The 25,599-nt window shown below is 51.6% G+C and overlaps 10 protein-coding genes across 12 annotated transcripts; 4 read left to right on the forward strand and 6 right to left on the reverse strand.

Annotated features, from left to right (window-relative positions):
* Positions 1-424: 424 nt before the first annotated feature.
* H257_02204 (hypothetical protein) lies at positions 425-1,123 on the forward strand (the record flags this gene model as incomplete). Its single annotated transcript, XM_009825742.1, has 2 exons — positions 425-603; positions 1,027-1,123. The coding sequence occupies 2 exons, from the start codon at positions 425-427 to the stop codon at positions 1,121-1,123; spliced, it is 276 nt and encodes a 91-aa protein (XP_009824044.1).
* Positions 1,124-2,456: 1,333 nt separating this feature from the next.
* Positions 2,457-4,133, reverse strand: H257_02205 (hypothetical protein). The gene is made up of 8 exons (XM_009825743.1): positions 4,053-4,133; positions 3,710-4,002; positions 3,525-3,648; positions 3,355-3,458; positions 3,198-3,306; positions 3,075-3,132; positions 2,852-3,007; positions 2,457-2,783 (listed from the first exon to the last, which is right to left on the reverse strand). Exons 1-8 carry the CDS (start codon positions 4,106-4,108, stop codon positions 2,523-2,525), a joined length of 1,161 nt encoding a protein of 386 aa, XP_009824045.1. The 5' UTR covers positions 4,109-4,133; the 3' UTR covers positions 2,457-2,522.
* Positions 4,134-4,566: 433 nt separating this feature from the next.
* Positions 4,567-5,475, reverse strand: H257_02206 (hypothetical protein; the record flags this gene model as incomplete). The annotated part of the gene is made up of 1 exon (XM_009825744.1): positions 4,567-5,475. One exon carries the CDS (start codon positions 5,473-5,475, stop codon positions 4,645-4,647), a length of 831 nt encoding a protein of 276 aa, XP_009824046.1. The 3' UTR covers positions 4,567-4,644.
* A 160-nt stretch (positions 5,476-5,635) lies between these two features.
* Positions 5,636-9,460, reverse strand: H257_02207. 2 transcript variants are annotated; one of them, XM_009825746.1, is made up of 6 exons: positions 8,935-9,460; positions 8,016-8,864; positions 7,735-7,901; positions 6,577-6,904; positions 6,314-6,501; positions 5,636-6,030 (listed from the first exon to the last, which is right to left on the reverse strand). In XM_009825746.1, the coding sequence occupies exons 1-6, from the start codon at positions 9,400-9,402 to the stop codon at positions 5,661-5,663; spliced, it is 2,370 nt and encodes a 789-aa protein (XP_009824048.1). In that variant the 5' UTR covers positions 9,403-9,460; the 3' UTR covers positions 5,636-5,660. The 2 variants fall into 2 exon arrangements, with proteins under 2 accessions (XP_009824048.1, XP_009824047.1); XM_009825745.1 differs by having other exon boundaries at positions 5,636-6,048.
* An 86-nt stretch (positions 9,461-9,546) lies between these two features.
* On the forward strand, positions 9,547-11,236 carry H257_02208 (hypothetical protein; the record flags this gene model as incomplete). The annotated part of the gene is made up of 3 exons (XM_009825747.1): positions 9,547-9,747; positions 9,803-10,489; positions 10,542-11,236. Exons 1-3 carry the CDS (start codon positions 9,606-9,608, stop codon positions 11,234-11,236), a joined length of 1,524 nt encoding a protein of 507 aa, XP_009824049.1. The 5' UTR covers positions 9,547-9,605.
* A 145-nt stretch (positions 11,237-11,381) lies between these two features.
* On the forward strand, positions 11,382-14,110 carry H257_02209. Of its 2 annotated transcripts, XM_009825748.1 has the most exons (11): positions 11,382-11,492; positions 11,545-11,580; positions 11,637-11,674; positions 11,724-11,995; positions 12,045-12,195; positions 12,275-12,399; positions 12,453-12,536; positions 12,748-12,952; positions 12,996-13,412; positions 13,525-13,621; positions 13,903-14,110. In XM_009825748.1, the coding sequence occupies exons 1-11, from the start codon at positions 11,402-11,404 to the stop codon at positions 14,073-14,075; spliced, it is 1,689 nt and encodes a 562-aa protein (XP_009824050.1). In that variant the 5' UTR covers positions 11,382-11,401; the 3' UTR covers positions 14,076-14,110. The 2 variants fall into 2 exon arrangements, with proteins under 2 accessions (XP_009824050.1, XP_009824051.1); XM_009825749.1 differs by having other exon boundaries at positions 11,545-11,674.
* A 642-nt stretch (positions 14,111-14,752) lies between these two features.
* H257_02210 (hypothetical protein) lies at positions 14,753-15,826 on the forward strand. Its single transcript, XM_009825750.1, has 2 exons — positions 14,753-15,244; positions 15,291-15,826. The coding sequence occupies exons 1-2, from the start codon at positions 14,834-14,836 to the stop codon at positions 15,780-15,782; spliced, it is 903 nt and encodes a 300-aa protein (XP_009824052.1). The 5' UTR covers positions 14,753-14,833; the 3' UTR covers positions 15,783-15,826.
* Positions 15,827-16,436: 610 nt separating this feature from the next.
* H257_02211 (hypothetical protein) lies at positions 16,437-17,931 on the reverse strand. Its single transcript, XM_009825751.1, has one exon. It carries the CDS (start codon positions 17,911-17,913, stop codon positions 16,549-16,551), a length of 1,365 nt encoding a protein of 454 aa, XP_009824053.1. The 5' UTR covers positions 17,914-17,931; the 3' UTR covers positions 16,437-16,548.
* Positions 17,932-18,102: 171 nt separating this feature from the next.
* H257_02212 (hypothetical protein) lies at positions 18,103-20,139 on the reverse strand (the record flags this gene model as incomplete). The annotated part of the gene is made up of 1 exon (XM_009825752.1): positions 18,103-20,139. One exon carries the CDS (start codon positions 20,137-20,139, stop codon positions 18,103-18,105), a length of 2,037 nt encoding a protein of 678 aa, XP_009824054.1.
* A 462-nt stretch (positions 20,140-20,601) lies between these two features.
* H257_02213 (hypothetical protein) lies at positions 20,602-22,080 on the reverse strand (the record flags this gene model as incomplete). Its single annotated transcript, XM_009825753.1, has 4 exons — positions 22,010-22,080; positions 21,694-21,963; positions 21,146-21,631; positions 20,602-20,763 (listed from the first exon to the last, which is right to left on the reverse strand). The coding sequence occupies exons 3-4, from the start codon at positions 21,578-21,580 to the stop codon at positions 20,602-20,604; spliced, it is 597 nt and encodes a 198-aa protein (XP_009824055.1). The 5' UTR covers positions 21,581-21,631; positions 21,694-21,963; positions 22,010-22,080.
* Between the last annotated feature and the right edge of the window lie 3,519 nt (positions 22,081-25,599).

Raw genomic sequence — 25,599 nt, forward strand, 5'->3', positions numbered from 1 at the left:
TGTGCACACAACAGGGATCGATCCCATGGCCACCTGATGTTACGATAATGTCCCGTACTTATGTTAATTGATGTCAATGAAGTTTACCAGTTGCAGTTTGAAATGGTACTCTTGAAACGACGAGTCACTAACTGTTACATCTACGAAGTTGCAGCTTACTAGAATTCACCTTACTGTGCTTATACGCGATCATAATAAAATCGGAAACTGGCCGTGGGGTTAAGTTCAATTATTAATACTTACATATTAACTCTTACTCGAGTCGCGAACTGCAATAACGTTTTCACAAAATATGCCATTCACAGTGAACTATTGCACTGTAATGGGCTCAACTCAACTTGTTAGTTCCCAAGATCAATGTACAGTTAATCCCTTTGCAGTGTTGCTTGTTATACACTTGTCAATTTGCCCTGAACTACCAACGATGCAGCCCACGTCCGTCGTCACTTTGTTCGTCCTCGCTTGCGCTGTCGCGGCCACTCTGGCCTTCCGCCCGTCGACCGACGCCCCTTCGTCGGATTTGGAACCCCTTGCGGTTGTCGCCGAAGGCAGCCATGGCGCTGTGAAGGGCACCAACGGCATCTTTTATTGGGGGTGCGGTTCGTACGGTTGCTGCCCCTACGGATGCTGGCGCCGGGGCTTTTAAATCGCGCGATCAACTTCATGTGTACCAACAGCTAGTGTCAGGAATCATCCCCACCGGTGCGACTGTAAACTTGCTAAGTGTAAATACGATGATTCCTTTAACTTTTACTTCGTTGTGTCAACGTTTCAATTTTACTAGTACGTATCTGAACTCGCGAAAATGACACGACAATAGCATTTCTAAGCAACGTTACTGCTTGAACGCAAGCTACCTATCTCTCGTTAGAGCAAACGCTGGACATCCACGAACGCAGCGGTCACGTACCATGATACGAAGCGGTTTGACGAGTGAAGTGTTACGAGTGACAGGGGCTGCGGACATCACTCGCAACGATGGCCGCATCCGTCGAAAGCGCGGGGTTGCAGTGTGTGATGAGACAGGGTGGCATCACGCTCCATGAACATCGTGGGCTTGGTCGGGCAGCGCATTGGCAGCGTCCGTGGTGGCGCGAGAAAGCTGCCAGGTTCACCGATGTGATGAAACTTGTTAAAACTGCGCATTTTTCTGCCCAATCAGCGAATTGTAGCAATTTCTTTGATTTCGAACTCATTTCTGTCCAATCGGTCCAACATACTAAAGTTAATTAGAATCTGCCTGACGACCCAACTCCCGACCACGAGCAGTGCATGACTTCGTTCTGGGCTTGGTCGTTTGGCCGGTGAAAGGTTTCCCGGGGTCCGAGGCAAAGTGCAGTGACGTGGTGTGATTCCAAGAGAAATACGGTTCACTATATGGCGAACGCCAGGTGCGGACGGCATTCACGGCTTCGGGGTTGCGTGGCATGCTGCACGACACCGGAATGAAACAACGTTAATAAATATCACGCTAAAAGAATTTGTAATTCTTTTTTTTTAACATACTATTAGGATGTTTTTATATTTGTCCGAATCTTTACTCGAAGGGATTGCAATTTGGCTTTTTTGATCGAATATACGAACTGCAATCGAAAAATACTTCATATGATTGATCAGACTGTAGTACCATTTGTGTGTATTGCGAGGGTGTTATGGATGTCAAACTCGATAGAGTGCAAGTTCAAGGGGAGGCAAACATCGTGCAGTTTGCATATATATTCACGTCACTTTGCGATACCGTATTGTCCTTTTACCCAAAATATGAACTTTTGTGGTGATTCGCCAAATCTATCATTCGGTTCTTTGTACTGAACTTTGTATGGAAAGTGTTGTCCTGTGGTAATTGTAATCACATTAAGTCACACACTAATTAAACAACATTGATGATGGTTTCCTGCAATCTGATTGGCTCAATTCTTCTGTCGATTCTTCTGCACATTTGATTGTGTCAATTCATTCTCCATGTCGCTCCAGTTTAGAATAAACACAAAAATATTGCTGTGTCTATTCTAAACTGGAGCGACATGGAGAATATTAATCGACACAACCCAATGTACTGTACACAAGAATCGGCAGAAGAATTGAGCCAATCACATTGCCGGAACCTCATCAATGTCGAATTAGTGTGTGGTTTCAATTAGTGTGATACCAATCACCTCAGGACACCTTTTTACATACAAAATTCAGCACAAAGAATCGATCGATAGATTTGGCGACACTGCACAAAAGTCCAAATCTTGGGTATTGTTGATTTGATATACAAATTTGGGGAGAGGGTGCAATCGAATCGCGCCGACCAAACCGATCCACAATCGATCTGATTGGTTGAATTTCATTAAGAAGGTTTTGATTGGCTAATAATTTTGAGCTCATCTGAGGTAGCCAATCAAATCGATTTAAATTCCAACGAGAAACCACGCCACAACACGAAATTTCCCTCGAAAGCACAATAAAAGGACATTAACACTTCCGTAGTTCAAACCACGGAGATTGTTAGTATTAGTATGTTTAGTATGTTGGAGTTACTCGGACTTCTTGGCAGGCAGCGTCAAGAGATGAATCTTCAAGTGCGCGCAGATCTCAAACACTGCCGAAAGGATGTAGTGGATGTACACTGCCGTGGCGACCCCCGCGTACACGACGGACGCCACCATCGGCGATGCGATAGAGATTCCGGCGGCGGAAGGCACGTACACAACGACCAGGTAGGCCGCCAACGGTACCAGAATGCGACTTTGCATCGAAAACGGCACTTTCGACATGTGGCATACAATCATGCGAGACTACACAAACATAATCGATGATTTCAAAGCAAACACAAGATATGTCATAGAATAGATATGAAACCGACCGACATGAGTACAAAATTGAGGCCAAACGGTCCCACGAGAACCAGCGGATGCGACAAGTACACGGCACGAGCAGGACCCACAATCATGGACAAGTACCCGCCGGCAATCACGGCGGCCACGGGCACCAGCTGACGCAGCGCTTGGAGTTTCGACAACTACATAGCGTTTACGTCGTTGACATTTGATTGAATAGGGTGGTTCATTATTCATAGAGTGACGTACATCCTTGTGGCCTACTTGGTCTTGTGCTAGTGGCGCAGCAGTAAACACATTCTTGACGCTAGATATCATGACATGTGAAGAGATTACGAAGGATAAAGATCGATAGATCTCGCACGTCCGTACTTGGCGTACACCAGCAATACATTGCTTGCAAAACATGTCAAAATGAACACCTGCCCGCACGTAATCGATGCAAACGGCAACAGTGGCTGGGTCAACCAAAAGTCATCGCCTAATCATACAAAAGTTGAGGAAACTAGTCAAATCAATAGACTCGTACCCACAGCCGCCGTGAGCAAAAGACACACAATGAGCGTCAGTTGGCCTTCGGTGACACCATAGTACCCGTTGCCACAGCTCATCGTGCCCGTGTGGTACTCGTCCCTGCAAGCTCAACGAAGTTGTAGAAGAAGGTGTGCAGGATATAGTTATGAATTGCATTGAACTTACCACTGCGCGGCAAAGAAGTTGACAGACACGCTGGAAAGACCCGCAAATGTGTACGTCGAGTTGCCTGCGCTGAACGCCACACATGCGGTGAGGCAGTTGAGCAACGCACTGAGCGCATCGCACCCTACGCAACATGTAAGTCCGTGGTGACGATCGTCGATCGTTCATCGTGGTAGGAGTTGCACCGTGGTCAAAGAGCTGTCCGAGCGGGCTGGACGACCCCGTGCGCCGCGCCTGCTTGCCGTCAATGGCGTCCAGGGTCTGGTACACGAAGAGGCCGACCCCGCTGAGAACGTAGGCCCAGCCAGGCGCGCCGCCTTCCATGTTGGGACTGATCGCAAGCAAGAGGACGGTCGTGAGGATCACAATGATCGTGCCTGTCAACGTCACCAGGTTCGGTGCCATCCACAACGGCAAGAACTCGACCATGGCATTCCAGAAGTGGTTCAACTGGAGATCCAAGAATGTGTAGCTGCCGCTACAGGGAAGTGATGTGAGTATGCGCATGGAGGACGCATGACGACGTACGCCTTGTACTTGTACGCGGCAATGCCCTCGAGAGCTTGCTTGGAGAGGACGCCCATGGTGATGATGGGAATGCGTAGGTTGTCGACGATTTTTATCCGGACAAACCACGTCCAGCGATTGGATTTGGCGGCGTTTCATATATTTGACACAATTAAAATACGACGAAGTATGATGTAGACAATATAAATATTGCGTTCGTCGTAACTTCAATGCTGCATGGAGTTAGCCCAAACTGGAGCAGGGTGTACAGTGTCCCATAATGGCATGCATTGCTAGAGGGTTAGAGCTAACCACTGCCGCATCAAAATAAACCACAGGTGAACAGGAACATGCGCATAAAATGACAAATGCGCCAAGAAGTGCTGTGGACGTTTAGCTGTGGACAAACTTCACGTGGTTGAATTGTCCACCTTCTATCGCTTGCGCGTACAAGTCGTCCAAATCGACAGGGCGGCGCACCATCCCAATCGAAACAACCATGCTAACTTTAAACGATATGTCGTCGCTCGGCTGTGATGTCCACGTACGTACGTACAGTATATTACCCGACACTGAATACTATTGTGCTTCTTTCTCTATCTAAGTACGACGACTACGTTGTTGCCGTCACGGTTGTTCGCGTGCGACTGCTGCTGGTACTCAGGTACTCGTACATGGTCCAAGTGATGGCCGTGCCCAACGTCCGCTTGAACACTCGTGGTAGCACCCCTCGCAGGAACCCGCGCACGCCTTCGTCTGCAAACATCTTGGCCATCGTGGCTCGCACGGTCATGCCGTTCATTTCTAGCTGCATGCGGGTCTTCACGACGTCGAATGGATGGACGAGAACGGTCGCAGAGACGCCGGCGACGACGCCGCAGCTAAAGTTGACAGCCACGGGGTGGTGGACGCAGTTGTCGCCGCCGACCGTGTTCTTCAAACGAGTGTACAACGTCACATACAGCCCCGAGAACGGCACATCTCGCAGCAATGTGGGCCATACCCCTCGATACAAGCCTTGCCAGCCATACGTAGCCACGAGGGATCGAAACTGCGCCACGATGCTTCGGTTGGACGCATCCCATTCCATGCGCGCCTTCACAATGGTCAAGGGCGACATCACGAGCCCCGCGAACGATCGCGCGAGAGCCCCGCCCAAGAACGCAGACACGGCATCTCGATTCTGCACCTGAAGTTGCTCCAGCATCCCAAAATACAGCCCTGCACCACCACATACTCGCAGCAACGTGGGTGTGGTGCCCCGCCATAGGCCTGGCACGCCGTTCTCTGCAAGCAGAAATTGGACGCTCTGGCGGACATTGTGCACCTCCGAGCCAAACTTGCCCTGCTGGTGAGTCCGTATGACGTCCAGCGGCTGGAACGCGATGGCAGACAGCCCTCCAGACACGGCACCCGTGCTGAAGTGCTTCCACGACTTGTCCATGATGATGGCGACTGCAACAATGCGTTCATGATGGCGATTGGCGGAGACGGCGGAGGTGTTCCGGATATTATCCGGAAGATTGCCGTCGACGGCTTTGTCAAACTTACCTGCAGCTGCAACGTACCATACTGTAGTACTATAAATAGTATTGCACCAAATACGATATATACATATATATATATTGTTTATCGAGTAATAATGGGCGTAAACAACGAGAACGGCTCGGGCGAGTGGTGCCCGTTGATGACCCTTCGGCCATTCACACCGTTAACTTGCCCGTTGACAGGAGCTCCATTGCTGGGGTCGGTGGCATGATGTCTGCTGCCGTCACATGAAGGCCCTTGCACGTTGGATGGTGCTGGGTTGATGCCAGGAACTCTAGACGACGAATCAGTAGCAGCAGATGCTTCATAGCGCTGTCGTGCTTCTCGCTCCATTTGCAGCTCCAAGTCGCGCGAAGCTAGCGATTCGTCCATGGCCGTGGGAAACATCTCCCGCATGCACACTGCTTCCTTGTCAAACTGGAGGGCAATGGACCCCAACGACCCGTCAAATCTATCCAAACATATTGTGCTTTCGAGTGAAATTTCATTGTGTTGTGGTTTCTCGTTGGAATTTAAATCGATTTGATTGGCTACTTCAGATGAGCTCAAAATTATTAGCCAATCAAAACCCATTTCTCAATGAAATTCAACCAATCAGATCGATTGTGGATCGGTTTGGTCGGCGCGATTCGATTGCACCCCCTCCCCAAATTTGTATCAAATCGACAATATATATATATATGTTATAAACCCACACAATACTAATAGTATTTGCATCAAGTGATACGTAGTACCGGTTCTTGCGGACGTCCAGCTTGACATCGCCGCGATTGCGCTGCAGAATGAGCACATTGTCCGCTTCCTGTGTGGCTTTGGCCGTTCCAAACACGGACGACAGCGTCAAGTCCGTGTCATCTTGTTCTTTCCGAGGGTGAATCACCAGTGTCACATGCACATTCTTGGCCGTGGCAAACTTGCGAAACTGACACCACAATTTGTTTATTATCAAAGCCAACTTTCCATATATATATATATGGTTGGTGTATATATGTTGTACCTTATCCAGGGCAGCGTCCTGCCGCTCAAACTTGTCGTACCCGCGGCCTTGCCCAGACATCATAAACTGCACGTTGTCCAGGATCACATGCTGCACATCGTACGCGTACACGGCGTACTCCATGGCGTCCAGCACCTCGTCCACGTCGGAACTGCCGAAGAACCGCAAAAAGTACATGGGAAGCGCCTCAAACTCGTCCGCTGTGCGCTCAAACAGGTCCAGATTCAGAGCCAGCGACCGCCCCGCCATCTGCGTGAGCATCTTGTGCACCAGCCGAGTGTTCTTGATCTCAAACGACCCCCACAACGTACTCACGCCTTGGGCACACCTATATATATATATTTCGAAATTCTGCGTGATTGCAATTCGAAAAACCAGTCACAAATCTCGCCGGGAAGATTCATCCGATTCCGCAGAAAACACGACGAAAAAAGAATGTAGCCAATCAGCGACTAGCATTTATACATTGACCAATGGAAGCGATTGTTTGTAGTAAAAATATAAAAATAATAGAATAATTTGTTTTCTTGTGATCGGTTTGGTCGACGTAACAGGGAAATTTATACCAAACCAATAATATTGCTGTGGTGTTTCGTCCAAACTCGAGTGATATGAATGAATCGAATGAAAAGGCAGAAGAATGTAGCCAATCAGAGCGCAGGAAAGCACATACTACAACTAAATAGTGTGTGATTTCAAAATAGTGTGAAATACGCCTCTGCACTGGTCTACATACAAAATTCATTACATAAAACCAGTGCAAAGAATTGTGCTCAAAAGGACATCTATCCATCCAACGCGATTATTTTTCGTTCACAACATACATTTCCATCAAAGTAAGTATATATATATATATATTGTCGATTTGATCCAAATTTGGGGAGGGGGTGCAATCGAATCGCACCGTACCAAACCGATCCACAATCGATCTGATTGGTTGAATTTCATTGAGAATTGGGTTTTGATTGGCTAATAATTTTGAGCTCATCTGAAGTAGCCAATCAAATCGGTTTAAATTCCAACGAGAAACCACGCCACAACACGAAATTTCACTCGAAAGCACAATATATATATATATTTATAATGTGTAGGGAATCGCGTTCAAGTACACGGTACAAAGATATCTCATAACGATTCAAGATGGCATTGGGTGATTACCAGTCGAGGGACAGTTGGCTCAGCAGCGTCGTCTTCCCGCAGCCCGTGGGCCCCGTGACGACTGTGAGCTCCCCGCTTCGAAACCCTTTCAAGTACGAATTCAACGCTGGGATCGACCGCGACTGCACACCACTTGCTCGCAGAGGGTTCATCATTTCGTCGAGCACCTACACGCAAGTCACATTTCAGACACTTTCAATCAACCCCCCACTACTAGTACTAACTAGTACTACTACTAGGAGGTGTGTACTAGTAGCCACGAACTACATCATATCACGTACTTCTGCCCGCAAGTCGTCAAACGTCGTGATCTGTGCATGCGGTTTGAGCGTGGCCTTGTCCAGAATCGCATTCAGGTCCATCTTGGCCAGTAGCGCGTCGTTGGCGTCCTTGGCGCCCGTGGCCCGCACAACGTACGTCCGCGCCACACCCAGCTTGGCCACAAACTTGTCGACGCTTTCCTGACCATGTACGTCGCTGTCCATCCAGAGGTAGATGGACGAGAAGCGCTCGAGGAGCGGCAGGACCGCCGGCGGGAGGGACCGACATCCGTTGGGCAGCGAAATGGCCGGCCGACCGGTCGCTTGATGGACGGCCATGGCGTCGAACTCGCCTTCGGTCACCACGACCGAGTCGGCGTCGTGGGGGATGGTGTTCCAGCCAAAGAGCCCCCAGCTGCCGCCTTTGGGCACGAGGCGCTGCTTGGACTTGTCGTCGATGGCGCGGACTTTGAGCCGCACGACGTTGAAGAGGTTGGCGTCGACCCCTGACGAAGAAGCCGGGTCGTCGGGGGTGGCCAACTCGGCCCCCATCGCGGCAATGTCCACCTTCCGCGCCATCCACGGAAACGTAGCGCACCATTTGGTCTCGGACTCGCCGTCCTTGCCGTAGAATGGCTGCTGGATCGCACCGACGCAGTATTTCGACAACACATCAGGGTCGAGTCCTCGGGTGGTCGTGAGGTAGTCCAGCACGTGGCGGCAGTCCGCGTCATCGTGGAGATTCCGCGTGAGCGCAATGGCTTTCGCATTGTCCAGCGCTGAAATGGCAGTGGGAACGTCGTGGCGGGACGACTGGTGCGAGTCGGCATACCCCATCGACGCTTCCACAACGTCGTTGGAGGCTCCGAGCTATACATAACGGAACGAGGCCACGATGAGGATACATATGTGGAGGATGGAGGGAGAGAGGGGGACGCACGTTTTGTTTAAACGTGAACCAGCTGCCACTGGCGCCGCACCGATGGCAGATGTACACGCCGTTGGATTTGTTGATGTACAGTTTGAACAGGTTGTCCGCGCGGCCCTTGGTCGCATGACAGAAGGGGCAGTCGCGAACGACGTAGTGCGTGGACGTTTCCTTGAGCACAAGGCTCTTGCGACGGAGATATTCGTCGATGGCACGGTGGTCGTCCAACTCGTAGTACTTCGACACGAACGCTTTCGTGTTGTTCACTGTCGAGGCCACGGCGGCGGATGAATGGAAGGATGACGCAGTTCCTGCGAGAGAGTGGGCGTGGGAGAGAAGCGTTGTGGCTGCATGCAGACCTCCAATGCAATGGCGGCGACTTCCCATAGCGTGGCGGAGCGATGCGCCGACCAGGTATCGGCGCATGATGTTGCTGTTGGAATGGCAGAAAATACGACGACCATTTTCGATTCGCACCATTGAAACCAGCCAATCAGAACGCTTGAAAATATCATACGAAGTACTCCGAGTATTGGGCCATTTCTTGTGCATTTTATGACGCAGAATTGTGCGCGCAACATCGCAGGCTGGGATGCAGCGGGAACGAACGTCGTCAGGGAACATGCAGCCGTCTGATCGTCTCCCAATTTCCATTTTGCCGAGGTTGGAGCAGCAGCATTGAGATGCTGGCCGCTGGACCCTTCCTTTTATGCATGGGTGCCGTCGTGGTGGTCGTCATCGCCATGAAGGTGTGCTTCCGTGCCCTCGTTCACGCTGTTCACGACCATGCCGCCTTCCGCGATTTGGTGCACAACGTCACCGGAGGTACTACTACGTGACAGTCCATTTCTACTTCTATTCTCTTATGCTTCACTCGTAGAGCTCACGGTGGTGGGCTGCATCTACCTCGTTGTCAAGCTCTGCCTCGTTGTCGGGATTGTCGCTCACGACAGCGCCGCATTCAGCGCGCTCGATGCCGCCGACCTCGTCGTGTTTTCCATTACACTGTCCCTGGCCATTCATGTGTTTCTCGTGCTCTTGTGTCTTCGCTCGCGGAACAAGGTCATGGACGTGCTCTTCCTCCGCAGCCCCATGGACGTCCTCACGGCCGCCGCTGCGTCGTTGGTACGGGCGCGGCATCGATCGTCGCTTGCCCAGCTCTACGCCGCGCGACACCACACCCGTCAGCTGCACCTCAAGGCCCTCGAGCACTATTTCCTCGGCTTGTACGACCTTCCGCCATGCTTTTCGTTTGCTGCGTATATCCGCGCTATTCAAACGCGGCACTGTGTCACACATATCCTCCAAATCGACGCGTGCACGTGGCTAGTCCTCCTGTTTCAACTGTGTCTCATCTTTCCATGGGACCTCTTGCCCCCCAATGACGACAACTCTGTCCTTCCCGACAGCCTGTGCATCTTTGCCGCATTCACAGCAGTGCTGACCATTTCAGCGCTGACACTGCACGTGTACTTGGCCCATGCCCTGAATTCGCTCTTCCAGCATGTGGTGGGCAAGCAGGGCGAAGCGATGGAGGCAGTCCGCCGGTTGACCTCCCAACAAGTCTGTACTTGCATGTATGCACTTGACACGACGACGTTCTCACACGATTATGATAGACGCTGTCGTGGAGGATGCCGTCAATGTCGAAGGAGACAATCCATCGGCTGCGTACTGGTGTCCTGATAAACAGGGGCAGCAGCGCAGCGCCACACAGTGCGCCACGTGGAGTGGAACGGCGCTGCACCCGCGGACGATCCAACGGTGTGTCCGACTTGTAGTCGTGACAAATGCCTTACTGGTCGCATTGCTGTGGACGGTGGTGGTTCCTACAGCCCATGTCAGAGGAGGAGTATGGATAGCCCTTGCCCTAAGCATTCCGTTGGGCGTGAATTTGCTCGTCTTGGCAGCGGAAGTAGTCCATAACGCGGCGATTATCCAAGGGGTGTGGTATGTCGACCGGGAAACCTTTCGCGATGCCATCGAGCGTACCGAAGAGATGGAGATGCTGAAGATGCATGTCATTTCCCAAATGCAGGTGTACATGTGGGAGCACCGCCTATCTCCGCAGGACCTCGTAGTCCTCGTACGGGATGTTGCTGGAAGCAGTGACAGCTTTGTCCATGTTCACGTCCTGCGCGGCATCCTGCAATCGATATTTCATTTGCATGTGACCAAGCACAAGCTCAAGACGCTCCTTCAACTCACATGTAGCATGAAGAGCGGCTCCCGATTCAACATCATGGACTTGATTGCCCTCTTGGACGCGCAAGGACACCACGGCAGCGGCGCCGACTTGGAGTTTTTTCTCTGAAATTTGAAAAAAGGACATCGTATTCATTTGTACAGTAGTTATTACAATAATTTATAATTGAAGGAGATTCGATATGAAGGGTATTTGAATTATAAAGGGGGTATACATGACGTACATTCTGGTATGAACTCAAAAAGTAAATTCACCCGTTTCTCCGAAGAGAACATGAGCTGGTTGTCCAACTCGCTGCAGTTGGCGGGGGAACTCTTGGAGTCCGTGGACCAGAAGGCGTCAGGAAAGCTCAAGCAGCGTGGAGGTACTACCCTCATGGGATGCCAAGAAACAACGCTTATGGATCATATGCCTAGAGGAGCGAAAGAAACCAAAGCAGGTGTCTGAAGAAGGTAAGACTTGCCATCATAGGAATCCAAGTGCAGAACGATATGTGCGTCGTGTCTAGCATGGGAAGTGAAACACGTCAGTGGCGGGGGCTATGTGGTACTCGTCATACTACCCATTTGCTGCTCGATCTGAAGGTACGACGTAGGACACCGCTCAACAGCAACAGTTGCAAGTGTCCACTGAGTTCGACCCTCTCAGTCGCTCGAGCTCGTCTATGCAACTCGCGGCGGCGGCAAGTCCATCAAATGGAGGTCCGGACGCAGATGCATTTTCAGAATGGAGTGAAGTCGACACCGAGAGCAACAGTGGGCTCATTATGTTCGACGAGCCTCCGCTGTCATCGTCGTCGTCGTCGAGGTCCCATCCGTTGCCACCGCTTCCCGCCGACATGCAAACAATGAAGTCCGAAACGTTACGGTACCCAATTGCTTCTTACCCATGATCACATTCACATGCGACAATGCAGATTGCGTCGAGAGAACTCGAAGCTGCGCAACGATCTGTCGGCGGTGGAGCGTCAGTTGGCCAACTCCACCGAGCAGTTGGCGGTGTGCCAAGACGAACTGGAAGCGCTGGACAAGGAGTGCACGGACAAGATCACGTCCCTCGAACGCCAAGTACGAACAGGACATTCCCCTTGTGTCATTTCAAATAACACTGGGTCCAACTCTGGCTTGTTTTCACTTGTGGTTGTAGATTGGGCAATTGGGCTGCGATAAGGCGGCAGACGAAGCGCACTTTGTCGCTGCCCTCGGTGTTAAAGATGCCCATGTACTCACTCTCGAAGGACATTTGACGGCATCCAAGCACGCCATTCAAGCGTACATCTACCTCCTCCGTCTTGATCTGACAACACTCATGGGAATGTATGTAGACACGTGGCCGAAATCGCGACACTCAAGCAATCGATTGAAGACCTCACACACACAAAAGACCAAGCGTGGACCCACGCCGCGAGGTACTTAGACGAATCGTAGTACTAGTCGTACTAGTCGTACTAGTAGTACTAGTAGTAAGATGTCGTATTGTAGTAGTACTAGTACTAGTAAGATCAGTTGGCCGCGCGTTTGTGGCGTTTGTGGTGTATGATGTGATGGAGATGTATCTATATAAGAGTAGTAGTACTAGTAGTAGGACCTCGTACAAGCAACTTGAGATGGTTGTCCTAGTGGGGAAGCGCAGCTGGAACAGCGCGTGGCGTCGCTGCTGGCCGAACTGACGGAAGCGTCGGCCGCGCATGTGCAACTGAAGAAGGAGTATGCTGACTCGAAGCAGTCCATGTACGCGAGACAGTGTGCGCTGGAGGCAACCAACGCCGAATTGACAACTCAAGTCGCCACCCTCCAACACGCATCGACGGAACCCACGGTGTCGGTACGTCGTCCAAGTTGAAGGCAAAGGGATGACGTGGCAGTAGAGCCAAACGAAGAACAGACCTCTCCAGGAAGCCCAAGACATGCTTGCATCCACCAAGAAGCAGCTGCATGAAGAATGCCGCAAGGCCATGCACCAGGCCCAGGAAATTTCCAAGTTGACCGCTGATATGACAGCATTGCAGGCCATGCTGGTTCACAAGGAGGCGTCGCATCATGCGGCCGTCCTGAGTTTGCAGAAGGAGCTCCATGAGGCTCGCACTGCTCGGCCGTCGGCAGGCACCGCGCCCGTGCTGACGACGACGACGGCGGCGGCGGCGGCGGTGCCAGATGGCCAGATGCAGGCCATGACGCGGAGGTTGCTTGAAAAGCAGGAGCAACTGGATGCGGTGCGCAGTCGCTACACGACACTCGAAGTCCGATTCAACGACCTCAAAGCGGCCAAAGACGCCCAAGACAAGGTCCGATGATGGGTGATTATACTGATTGGCGTCGTGATATGTGTGACACTGTGCAATGAATGGCGTTATGTGCGATACAGTACAATGTCATCACCGTGTGGGATGTGTGTAGAACGACGATTTGGAGCTCAACATTCGAACGGGGAGGACCCCGCGAGGTGGACACCACGGCCTGCGACCTCGCCACGCCCCGCACAAGATTGCAGCCGGTACACTTATATATATGTCTATATATATTGAATATAGTTGAAATCTGATATTGTCTTTCTTTTACCCAAAATTTAGACTTTTGTGTCGATATGTAACGTTACTGACTTTTATATGTCAAGATCGTCCAGTTTCACACTAATATTTCTCACACACTAATTCGATGTTGAATTACTCGGATACTTTGATTGGCTACTTGATGTTCGTGTTGTGCGTTTTGATTGGTCGATCGATTGTCTGCCGATGTATTTCGAATCGACAATAATATTGATGATGGATACAGTGGAAGCGGCGGATCGATGGCTCTTGAGCGTGGGGCGGTTCCTACGGGCGTACCCGGAAGCCCGTCTGGGGCTTCTGGGGTATCTCGTGCTGTTGCATCTGTGGGCGTTTGTCATCTTGGGGTTCCACACAAGCCACCTCAGCGACGAAGTGAAAGCAAAGGCCACTCCATAAGTAGGACCATGTAGGAACATGAACGAGGTTGTGCATGTACTTGCAGTTTCAACGGTGGCGACTGCTGTAGCAATGATGCACTTGATTCGATCAGACATCGAACAAGGAAGCTTAGCTGGCTAGTAAGCTGTAGCTAGTGTACCCCCCCCCGATGTGCATGTATGTAGTAGTCCTGTCTACTTGAGGAGATGGTCTGGCACACATCTAACGTGATCCCTTCATATGGAGGCAGCAGTACGTAGTCGAAGAGGTTTGTCGAAATCATTCGCGTTATGAGCATGGTAAAACATCCATGTTCTGAGAGTTTGCGTTCACCGAACCAAATTCACACATGTGCTGCCACCGACTCGTCGAGCGCAATGGGGACCGCTTCCCAAAAAGCCAACTCCAAATGCGTGGCCCCCATTCAGCAACGCTTGAATGTACCGACCTGCTGTCGCGATAGAGGCGCCATCAGGAAGAACAAGGGTGGCAAACCCATCGCTCATGTGACCTGGACCTGTGGATTTGGGGTAAGAGTCCACCAGACGCATAGTGGGACGTACTGAACAAGGTAATTCGTTAGCTTCAGATCATGAACAGGCGTTTGTTACATGGGAATAATAATATTTCAAGTATTAATACATTTGAAACCATAATACGACCACGATATACACAGAGCAAGGTATTAAAAGACTGTTGGTATTCTATTATTATAACAAATCTCAAATTTTTAATTTATACGCGATAGGTTACATGCAAAACCGTTCGGAGGGTCCATGGAAATATCGGCGGCGGCGCGGTACACGATGGACGCGGAGGTGCCTGTGACCGGCCATCCAGAGACCGACGAAACCAAGTGGCTGCGGCGCTGCCTGCCAGTGTTCGTCCAGCCCCAAGTAGATCTGGACAACGAGAACCACCTGATCAAGATCCTGTACTCGTTCGTGCGCAACTCCACAGACGGGTTGCTGTCGTGCCATCTCTGCGTGATCTTTGCCGGTGAATCGTCCTACAATCGAAAACACGAGCACAAACACAACTCCCTCGCCACGCTCTTGTATCGGTCGTTCAACCGGCATGCTTACGAACGCACGGCGGACATCAACTACATGGAGTACCGCAACGTGGACATCACGCCAGACGCGGTGCAGCCATGGCAGAGCATCCACACCGAAGATCACTCGGGGGTAAATCCATTCGTGGTCAACGTCCATTCACACGTCAGTCATGTAGGCGCAGCGGTGGTCGCAAGGCGACAAAGCCAACATCTGCAACTGGTTTTCCCTCATGCATCATTACGAGACGGAAGTTCCCATCGAGGAATGGCACGTCACTCCTGGCCCAAGCGCGCGGCCGTACGTGTACTTGAACACGTGCAACCACATGATCGGCGAGACAGACAACAACCCGCAACTCCCCAAACACGAGTGGGTCAACTACCAGTTCCAACAAGGCGACGCGTACGATGCACTCGCGTGGGTGAAGGACCACATCCCAACCAAGATGAACCTGTACTCGATCTGCTGCTGCTGCTGGGCCAGGAACGGCGGCGGCTGCTGCGACCGCCACGTCATCGTAGGCAGCAAAGCGCACCACAAGCTCGTGTCGGCCACCCCCAGTAGCAGCGACAAGACGCACTATGTGCTACACGAAGACGACCCAGACAACGTCGTCGTCCCAGCGCCAAAAGCGGTGAAAACTTTGAAACAAAAACGAGGCTTTTAACTTAATGTACTTGCTCTCCACCAATCCGAGCCCGTTTTAACCTACCTTTTCGAGATTAGTGCAGTTTGCAGCGTCGTTGGCTACTCTATATCCCACTACATCGTCATTCTGACTCTTCTCCTGCAATGCTTGGTCCTCCGACGGCGCTCCAGCCATCGTCGTTCTTCCTCGTGTGGAAGTACATGCTGAAGAAACCAACTGCGCCGAGTCATCCGCAGACCGAGGTCTCCCCACCCGCAAAGGACATGCCCAAGCCAGTGTTCAAGACGACAATGCAGATCGAAGCACAGACGTGTCCATGAGTTCATTTAGCTTTGAATATGAATACACACAATGTTTTGCATACTCGGAAGGGATAAGAAGACTGCAGCATTACTCCACATTGTCTTGCTTACCCCGTGAAGGAGGCAGGTATACATACACACCGACAAGGTTGTGTACTACTCGAACAGAAAGATCGTGTGGTTGACAGTCCAGATCTGCCCAGCTTGGATTCAATAGCAGGCCAAAGGTTTGGTCCTATCAAAACTCCCCTGTCCACACAAGTCAGCGTGTTTGTACAGTGTGGAGGCGGTTCGCCACACAAGTATAGCTACTTTGCTCGCGCGTTGTCACAGGCTCCTGTCCACACCTGATGAGCTCCCCACCAGTCAATTCTCAAGCCAACCAGCAAAACACTGTCGTTATAACGTGGCAATGAACACTAACTATCCCTCGCGATTCTAGGACCTGCATACATCTCTCGAAACGACCCAATCGCTTTCCCTTACGTGGGTTTTACAGGCGGCGTGAGGTCCTGAGGGGCGTACCGGTCCGCCTGAATTGGCGGCGTGAGGGCGTGGGTGTACGTGCCTTCGTTCATGGCGAGCATGGTGGCATCCCAGTCGGCCCACAGTTGCTTGAGCTTATCAAACACGTCGGGCAGGCGCTTCTTGAGGTTGCCGCGCTCGCGGGGGTCTGCGACAATGTCAAACAGAAACTCGTTGCCGTTGATCTTGAGGTACTTGAACTTGCCGTCGCGGATGGCGCGTTGGCCGTGCGCTTTGTATCGCCAGCACAGCGTGCGGTCGTGTTCTGGAGCAAGTTGCTGCAGAATCGGAAGCAGGTTCTCGCCGTCCGTGGGGAACTCGGCGGTGGGTACCAGCTTTGCGGCGGCCAGCAGCGTCGGCAGCCAGTCCATCGTCGCCGTCACCTGCGTCGACACATGCGGCGTCGGCAGCCCCGCGGGCCACCGCATGATCGTCGGTACCCGCAGTCCCCCCTCCAGCAGCTCCGTCTTCTGCCCCGTGAATGGCCACGTCTTGCTATACCGCTCACCGCCGTTGTCACTAGTGAACACCACGATGGTGTCGTCGCCGAGCCCGGCGCTGTCGAGGGCGTCCAGCACTTGGCCGACCGACTGGTCCAGCGCCTCCACCATGCGGCCGTACGTGGCCTGGGTGCCACCGTCGTAGTGGAAGATGCTCGTCAGGTTCTTAGACACTTCTTCGTCCTCGGGTCCTTCCCACGGCCAATGCGGCGCTGTAAAGTGCAACGACAAGAAGAACGGCTTGTCCTTGCGCTCCGGCGCGGTCACGTACGCCGACGCTTCGTCCGCCAGGATCTGCGTGTAGTACCCCACGCGGTCGACAGGCGTCTCGCCCTCCCACAGATCGCGAGCGACGTGCTCCCCGACGCCAGGCTTGTGCGTGAAGTAGTCGATGACACCGCTGAGGTTGCCGAAGAAACGATCATAGCCGCTTTTCAGGGGGCCGAAATCCGGCAATGGGCCGAGGTGCCACTTGCCGAGCAGCGCCGTGTCGTAGCCAGCGTCGCGGAGGATCGATGGAAGCGTGGGGTGGTCGGGGGGCAAACCGATGGGGCCACGGGGCCCCACTGACGTCGGGATCGGCTCTTCCAACCCTCCAGGCAGACGGTACTGGTATCGACCTGTCATGAGCGCGAAACGAGTCGCCGAACACACGGCCGAGTTGGCGTATGCGTGGGTGAACCGCACGCCTTGCGCGGCGAGCTGATCCAAGCGCGGCGTGGAGTAGTCGACCTGGCCATATACGCTCAAGTCGGCCCATCCGAGGTCATCAGCCATGATGAACACAATGTTCGGCTGCTTCTCTGTCGTCGTCGCCGCCATCGCTTCTGGGTGATCGATTGCAAAGTGTGCATCGAAAATCAGATGTCATGACTTTCAATTGCTGTCGGTCAATTATCTACCAATCACAACATTGCAAACATTTCCGTCCATATTTAGGGTTAATAGAACCTTTCTCAACAAATATTCATATGTATAACGTTTCACGATATATTTGCGAACAACCACTTCTTACGACACCACGAGCGCTTCAACTTCGCCACTACAACCAAAGTACCGTTGGTTCAGACCCGCCCATCCTTGAATCCGAATGGGCGTGGCGCCGCTGAGCACGCCGTCCAACATGGTCTTTGACGGCTCGCCTCCTTGGATCTTCCACATGGCTTTGAAGTCCTCTGGGTACTCCGAGTGCGTCCCTGGCAAGCAGTGCTCGTACACCATCACGACCATCTTGTCCATCTCGTCGTCGGCGTCGGCGTCGTCTAGACCTTGCGCCCTCGCTTGCACCAACACATCGTAGCGCCACGCGAGAAACGTGAGGCTGTCTACGTCCGTCACGTCCATCACAACGTGTTGGTCATCATCCTCATAGTCTTCCGAGTTGGCTTGAACCTCCATGTTGGCGGTGTGATTCATGCCAGCGTGGTCGCAGTGGCTGTACAACGTACCCAGCAACCCCGTGAGGTTGTACCGGTAGCTGTGCACTCCCAAGTTGGTCGTGTCGACAATGTCTCCGTACGTGAATGGCACATGCTGAAACCACGGCCGCGTGACAGCGTACTCGTCCACACTGGTCGGCACGCCGTCGACTGGCAAGCGCAGCCGGATCGTGGACGTTGCGTCGACGGTGGTGCCATTCACCACACACGGTTCAAAGTTGATCGGGTGGTTATACGCTTGTTCCTTTGTCAGCTTGAGTGGACGGACGCGGCAGTGGTGGTAGATTGCATGCAAAATGTCAATGGTAGCATGGTGGCCGTAAAAGACGGGGTCGGTTGTGGTGATATAAAAGTTGGCGACGGCGCCGGCGAGGAGGAAGTGCATCGTGTCGTGGGGGGACCGCTCGACGCGCATCGTAACCGAGTAAATGTCGTCGTCCGGCTGGAACAAGACGCGCTTGATGGATGTGTACGACAGCGCGGTCGAGTTGAAGTGCGTGCGCATCCATGGACCCCGGGGCATGCAGTGCATACACCGGGGCGTACCGGGGGCTTCGCACGCGTGGGACACTGGGGCACTGCCCACGCACTTGAAGTGCGGGAACGCAAACCCGCCCAACAGAGTCGACGAAAAGCTGCCGTTCGTGGAGCCCCCAAGCCCGGCTAAGAAGGGCGAGCACGACTCGAGGGACGTGCATTTGCCGAGGAGGTAGTCGAGGTTGTTTTGGATGTAGTCGTAGAACGGCAACGTCACGCACGCAAACCGACGGCCGAGCGACCGCAGCATGTTTTCATAGCCCAAGATGAACTTGCGGTGCCAGAAGAAGAACAGCACGTTGTTGTGCGCTTCGTTCGTGATTAATGTGTCGGCGTGGATGTCCACAAAGAGCTGGTGGAAGCCCCGGTCCATGGCGAGGGCCACGGCGTCGACAAACAGCTGCTGGTTCTGGGAGGGCGTTTGGTCCCATGATTGGCGGATGCGCGGGGGGCACGCGGGTGGAGGGAGGGGAGGAGCTGGCAGCCGTTGAGCCACATCCTTCAACGCCACGGAGCGAACGGGGAGGACGGGGGACGCTTCCGCTGTGTCGTATACACACCAAATATTCGACGACGTGATGGAGTCACGTGTTGTACAGCTGAACCAACTGCATCCCACGGATCGAACAGAAGGACTGAGCAGATTGGTGAATGCCCCGCATGCTGTTGAGGCTGTCATCGTGACTTCTTCCACGCACGACTGCGACGTGTAGTTCCAGCGCGACGCACCATGGACATACCACGACCAAGAAGGACCTGTGTCTGGACAACCAGACACGTCGTTGTCTGGAGGCGGCAAGCAGGGAGCAACAATGTCTACAGTAATCAAGTGTCCATCTATAACATTCGGGTAGCCATTGTCGAAGCTTGGACATAAACTGCCATGGGCTTCGGCGACACCGGCCAATGTGTCATTCCATTCGATGGGAGCTAAGTCGTGGGCATCTCGAAGGACGTTGTGCTCGTGGACGAGTTGATGCTGCAGGAATGTAGTCGTGTCTGAGATTGGATGCATCGCATGTGCCGTCGCCACGACACTTGTAAATGCAAGCAAGCAGCAGGATACAGTCATACGTGCCGGCTGACGGTGCAGAACGGATTCGGTTGTTCAAGAATTCAAGATTGAAATGTGTGACGACGGCTAACACGACATTGAACTTTGGGGACGACTCTACGACATTGCACCACCACACTGGAATATTCTACACACTTCAACGTGGCATCACCTCACCATCAACGAAATTGCAAACTATATTGCAAAAGGAATTGGAATGGCAACTGTGCATTTGTACACTCAGCGTGGTATATGTGCTCTTCTCTTCTTATCTAGTTCCGAAATAAAGTGGCCTAATCGCACTGAGCGTAGCCAAATTTTCCAGTACAATGCAGAGCGATATGGATTTAGTAACTGCATTCTGTCAACTAATGGCAAACATATTGTATTACACCGAAAGCCAGCTCTCCATGGTGAGGTGTATTACAGCAGAAACCAGGAACATTCAATGAATGTTCTTTTGACTTTTGACTACAACCGTCAGATCCGGCATGTCGTCGCGGGTTGGCCTGGCAGCGTGCATGATTCGACAGTTTGAGCCTCGTCTTCCTCTGCTCGCCACCCGGACTGCTTCTTCGATGCCAACCAATACCAAGCCGGCGACTTTGGCTTCACCTCTTTGTGATTGCGCATGCTCACGCCCTACCGGCCCCCCTACGCCGCCGAAAGCGGCAACGACTCATTCAACACTGGACATGCAAGCCTCCGTGTGGTATGTGAGCATAGCAATGGAATCCTGAAAGGCCGCTGGGCTAGCCTGTCATGTCTTCCAGTATTCATTCGCCGGATCGGCGAAGATCACATGCCATTGTTCGTTGAAGAAATCCGTCAAGGCAATATATCCGATTCCCCAGTTGTCGAGAGCTCCCTCATTTGGCGTGAAAAGATTAAATCCGAACTGCTGAGCTATTTAGGTTTGAATTAAATTCAAGCAAAATTAGTTGAGTTGCAAGTCGAGTTCACTTCTCTTTATGTCAGATTTGTTATTCTTCATCGAAGGCAATCGACACAAGGTCACGACTACCCCTGATGCTACAAGCTTTTCAATCAATGGCGACTTGGCTTGACGCATGTCTACCACTGCAGCTGCCGCGCGAGCGGCCTTGTCACTCTCCTTCATGTATTCGAACTTTTCCCGTTCGAGCTGTGTCACTTGACTGTGCGCGTCCATGTAGACGGTCAAAACGTCCTTGGGCGGGGTGAGCCGTTTTTCGGGAGCCGGGAACTGGCGGGGGATGGTCGGTTTGGCCTTGGGATTGTCCGCAGCCAGAGATGGGAGAGCTGCTGGTATGCCGATGGGCAGCGGTGGGTTGTGCGGGGTTCTCCACATCGTTCTCTGCCCAGTAGGCATCACGGGCGGGGTCGTCGTGGGCCTCACAGTCGTCTTGGTTGCTTGTGTGCATGGGGTGGTGGCCGAAATGTGTGACGTCGACGTCTTCATGGTCATTCGTTTCACCATCGTCGCTGTTTAGGCCATCCGATGAATCGTACTCGTTCTTACTCGAATCTTCTACATGGTTGCGGGGTTGCAGTAAATTATCATTGTTTGATTCAGTATTTCCATATTTTCACCTTGCACATAACTCGTTTCCACAATGTGCGACGGTCGAAAGTTTTGTCGCGCCCCAAAGAGTGAGTGCATTCATCTCGTTGTAAGTAGAATGGACAAATGCTCTCCAATTTGCTCTCGATGGTGTAGATCTCTACATTATATCAGAACGGAAACATCTCATGTTCAAATATATACTCTTTTTGAAGTCCTTGTCAGTCAAGCCACGCCCACTCTTGCTTGGCCCACTCCATCGTAGTGCCCGGCGGTATGATGCCATGTACGCGTCGTATCTAAGGCGTATTTAGTTGAATGTCAATTGAATATATCGAGATGTACCTTGATTTGGTATCATGTGTCGTCCACGGACGCACAGCTGGCACAACCGCGTTTACGTACTCCGCTAGCCTTGCCAGGCCATGCGACCGAGTCAGTTTTTGACCTCCTTTCATTGGTTTGCCTTTGGTAGCCTGCCCAGTCAGCAGCGCAAAGTTCTCGGGTATGCGCAGAAACTTGAGCATCGCCATACGCTCCGACCGTGAGGTTGCGGCGCGCTTCGACCTCTCCATAGCTGTGTTTTGGACTTTGCAACCGACGAGTAGTTATGTGCATCTTGATTGGCTATCACTATCTTCACGCTGATTGGCTTACATTCTGCTTTTCACTTTTCGTTTTTGAAAAGCTACTCGCGAGGTGCTTTTGCTTTTCGTGACGAAAAGAAAAACGCGAAAAGCAGTTTGCAAAACGAAAAGCAGTTTGGTTTCTATATTGACTCCCCCTATGTGTCGTCATGTAGGGAGTTGATAACGCAGAGAGAGAATTGTAAACTGTTTGATTGGCGTTATCTACATGCGTGACTTCTCTGACTATACTATATCTAATGCTATACATACAGTACGTACGCTCTGCAGAAGGAACTTCTGGTGTTCATGACCGAGCACGCCACACGCCAATCGAGCTTGGTCGTAAACTGACGTCAACAGTGACGTCTGTTCTCATTGGTCGATAACCCTATGACGCCGCTGGAGTGATGTCGCTACATTCTCCCCCGGTTATCGACTTCGCCGCTTGTATCTTCGCTCGCAGATCTTGAACCAGTCGCTTGAAATGGGAAACATGTTCAAGTTCTCAGGTCGCTTCGTAATCGGGCAAGCCATGCCACTTGACGAGGTACTCTTTCTTGCGGTTGAACTGCCGTTGCTCAGCAGCTCTTCGACGATGAAGACTTCGTGGCCACTGTCGTCCAAAAGCATTGGAGTCGCTTTGGGTATGGGTCGGTTGGTAAACCGATCCGTTTGGCCAGGGCACTTCTTCAGTCGATCGACATTGAAGACGTTGTGAAGACGCTTCATGCTCTTAGGCAACTCCAACTTCATAACATTCGGGTTGATGACTTGTATGATCTTAAAGGGACCAATGAACTTCGGTACTAACTTTGGTTTCTCATCCTTGTTCACCAACTTCGCATGCTTGATGGGGACGTTGCGTGTCACTAGCATTACAATCTCGCCTTCGCCAAACTCCAATTTGGAGCGTTTTTTGTCGTAGTACAGGGGAATGCAAGGCCTAACGAAGTATCCATTATTACTAATCTAGTATTGTCCAATGAAACGCACACATACTGTGTTTTGATTGGATATATTTTTATTCTCCCGCCAAAGCACCAATTCAAATAATTTCAAGTCATTCTTTTACAATGGCGCGCATCATGTACCCGATAGCCTTCAAGCTTCAAGCGTTGGGACTACTTATGACAGTGAACGACTATGAAGTCGCGCCGAGCTTGGTGTAGCGCGGCGCACCATACGAAACTGGCAAAGCAAACGCTCCGAACTCCTAGCCTACAAGGGTAACAAGAAACGAATGAAGCGCAAACCTGGCGGCCGCCCAGAAGTATTTCCTGACCCACCCGGAATGCTTGAGTTCATCCATGGATTGAGAGACGCTGAGCATGCGCTTACCACGATCCATATGGTCGCCTGGATCAAGCGTAACCAGCGTGCATGGCTCGTATCGTACTTGGCTAACAAGAAGACGGGCACTGGATACAACCCCCTCCTCCTCCTCCGACGCTTTTCCGCTCGACATGGACTTTCGAGACAACGACCTGGTACAAGAAAACGGAGCCAGGAAGGACTGGAGGACACGCGCGACATCTTTGCGGCAGAATTTCATCGTGAGTATCGTGCCCATGGGTCGGAAAGCGTGTACAACGTAGACGAGACATGTATATATTACGATATGCCGCCTAACTACATTTGGGCTCTTCGCGGTGGCAGCTCGAAGATCTCGTCGGGGGAGAAGCACTCCATGCGAATGACTGCAGTCTTGACTGCCAAAGCGGATGGAACGAAGCTTCCTACTTTATTCATCATGAAGGGTATACCTGGTGGCCGCATTGATGCGAATGAGTTTCCGACCTTTCCCGACGGTCACTCCTACGCTGTTCAAGAAAAAGCCTGGATGGACGGTCGCGTTTGGAAGACTTACCTGCGCACGGTGCTGCATGACGACATCGAAGAAGCGTCCGTTATCCTTGTGGATAATTTCGAATCGCACGTGTCTGAGGCTTCCTACAAAATTGTCAACGAAGAGCTTGGATCGCACCTCTGCCCATTGCCGCCGAATTCGACGTCCATATGCCAACCCCTTGACGTCAGCGTGATGGCTCCTTTCAAGCGGCGCCTACGGGAACTGTGGCTTTACGAAGACATCATCACGGGATATGACGACGATCCATTTTCACTTACCGCTCGTCAAAAACGGTTGGCCTTGATCAAGAGAGCCATCGCCGCTTGGGACATGGTGTCCACGGAGACGATTCGTGGCAGCTTTGAAAAGGCACTTCCTCAGGAGCCAATGGATTGTCAATCATTCGATTTTGTACGGTGTGTTTATATCATTAGATTTTTGTATGAGCCGCAATGATTTAAAAAAAAATAGGAAAAAGTTTGACACTCCCCATGAATTGAACCCGGGGTCCTTCCTCTATACTGGACCTCGGCTTCTTCGCATCGATTCAATCCCTACAGTACAAGTCCATGAGTCGCACTGTCGACGATGTGATTCGCTCGACCCTCGCTGCGTTCGAAGAGCTGAGGTAAGAGAAGCTCGAGAGCGTCTTTCCCACGTTTCAGTCAGTGATGCGACTGATCCAAAGGCAACCACTACGTCTTGCCTCACCTGAAGTTGGCCGCTTTGCGACGCGCTGGACTTCTGATGCAGAATGTGTCTTGTTTTGTGTCCCTTCTTTTGTAGGCTAGGACTTAATGACCAATGAAAATCTTGTATATCCTGATGAGCCAATAAAATCAATTTGTTCACAGTAATGTAGAAAAAGTGTGTTTTTCTTTTGGCATATTAATGTGGGACAAAGGAAGTAATTGTTATGCCGTCGCACTAAACCATTGCGCCACCGCGTCAAACGCTTACGCTTGTTCCGTGTTTGCTGTATCAATTATAATTGGCACTCTATGATTAAATGGCCTGCCAAAATGCAAGAATTTGACTTCGACAATAGAACTCAACACATCAAAAGTTGACGCATAATTTAATCTCCTCCAAAATTTAAATCATTTCAACAGTGATTTGAATATTATTTTGACTACCCGGATGCCATTGGTCGAAATGAAAACCGAATTTCGAAGTACAGTAACCAATCAGATGATGCAAAGGTCGAAAAGTCGAAGGTAAAAGTAGGCCTTGCATTCTGAATTCCCCTGTAGCTCTTTTGACGAGCCTGTGCTTTGTCAAGGTTCTCAAGTGCCATCTTGACTAATGCTTTACGTTGTTCGGAAAAGTTCTTCGCGTACTCATTCAAAGTTTCAACTTGATTAAGAATGGGGTTACGCAACTTTCTGCCCGTGTCCACTTCGAATGGAATGAGTCCCGTCGACGCTTGAATCAATCCTTGGTGCGCACACTCAATG

The sequence above is a fragment of the Aphanomyces astaci genome (genome assembly GCF_000520075.1).
Source record: "Aphanomyces astaci strain APO3 unplaced genomic scaffold supercont1.3, whole genome shotgun sequence".
NCBI lineage: Eukaryota > Oomycota > Saprolegniomycetes > Saprolegniales > Verrucalvaceae > Aphanomyces > Aphanomyces astaci.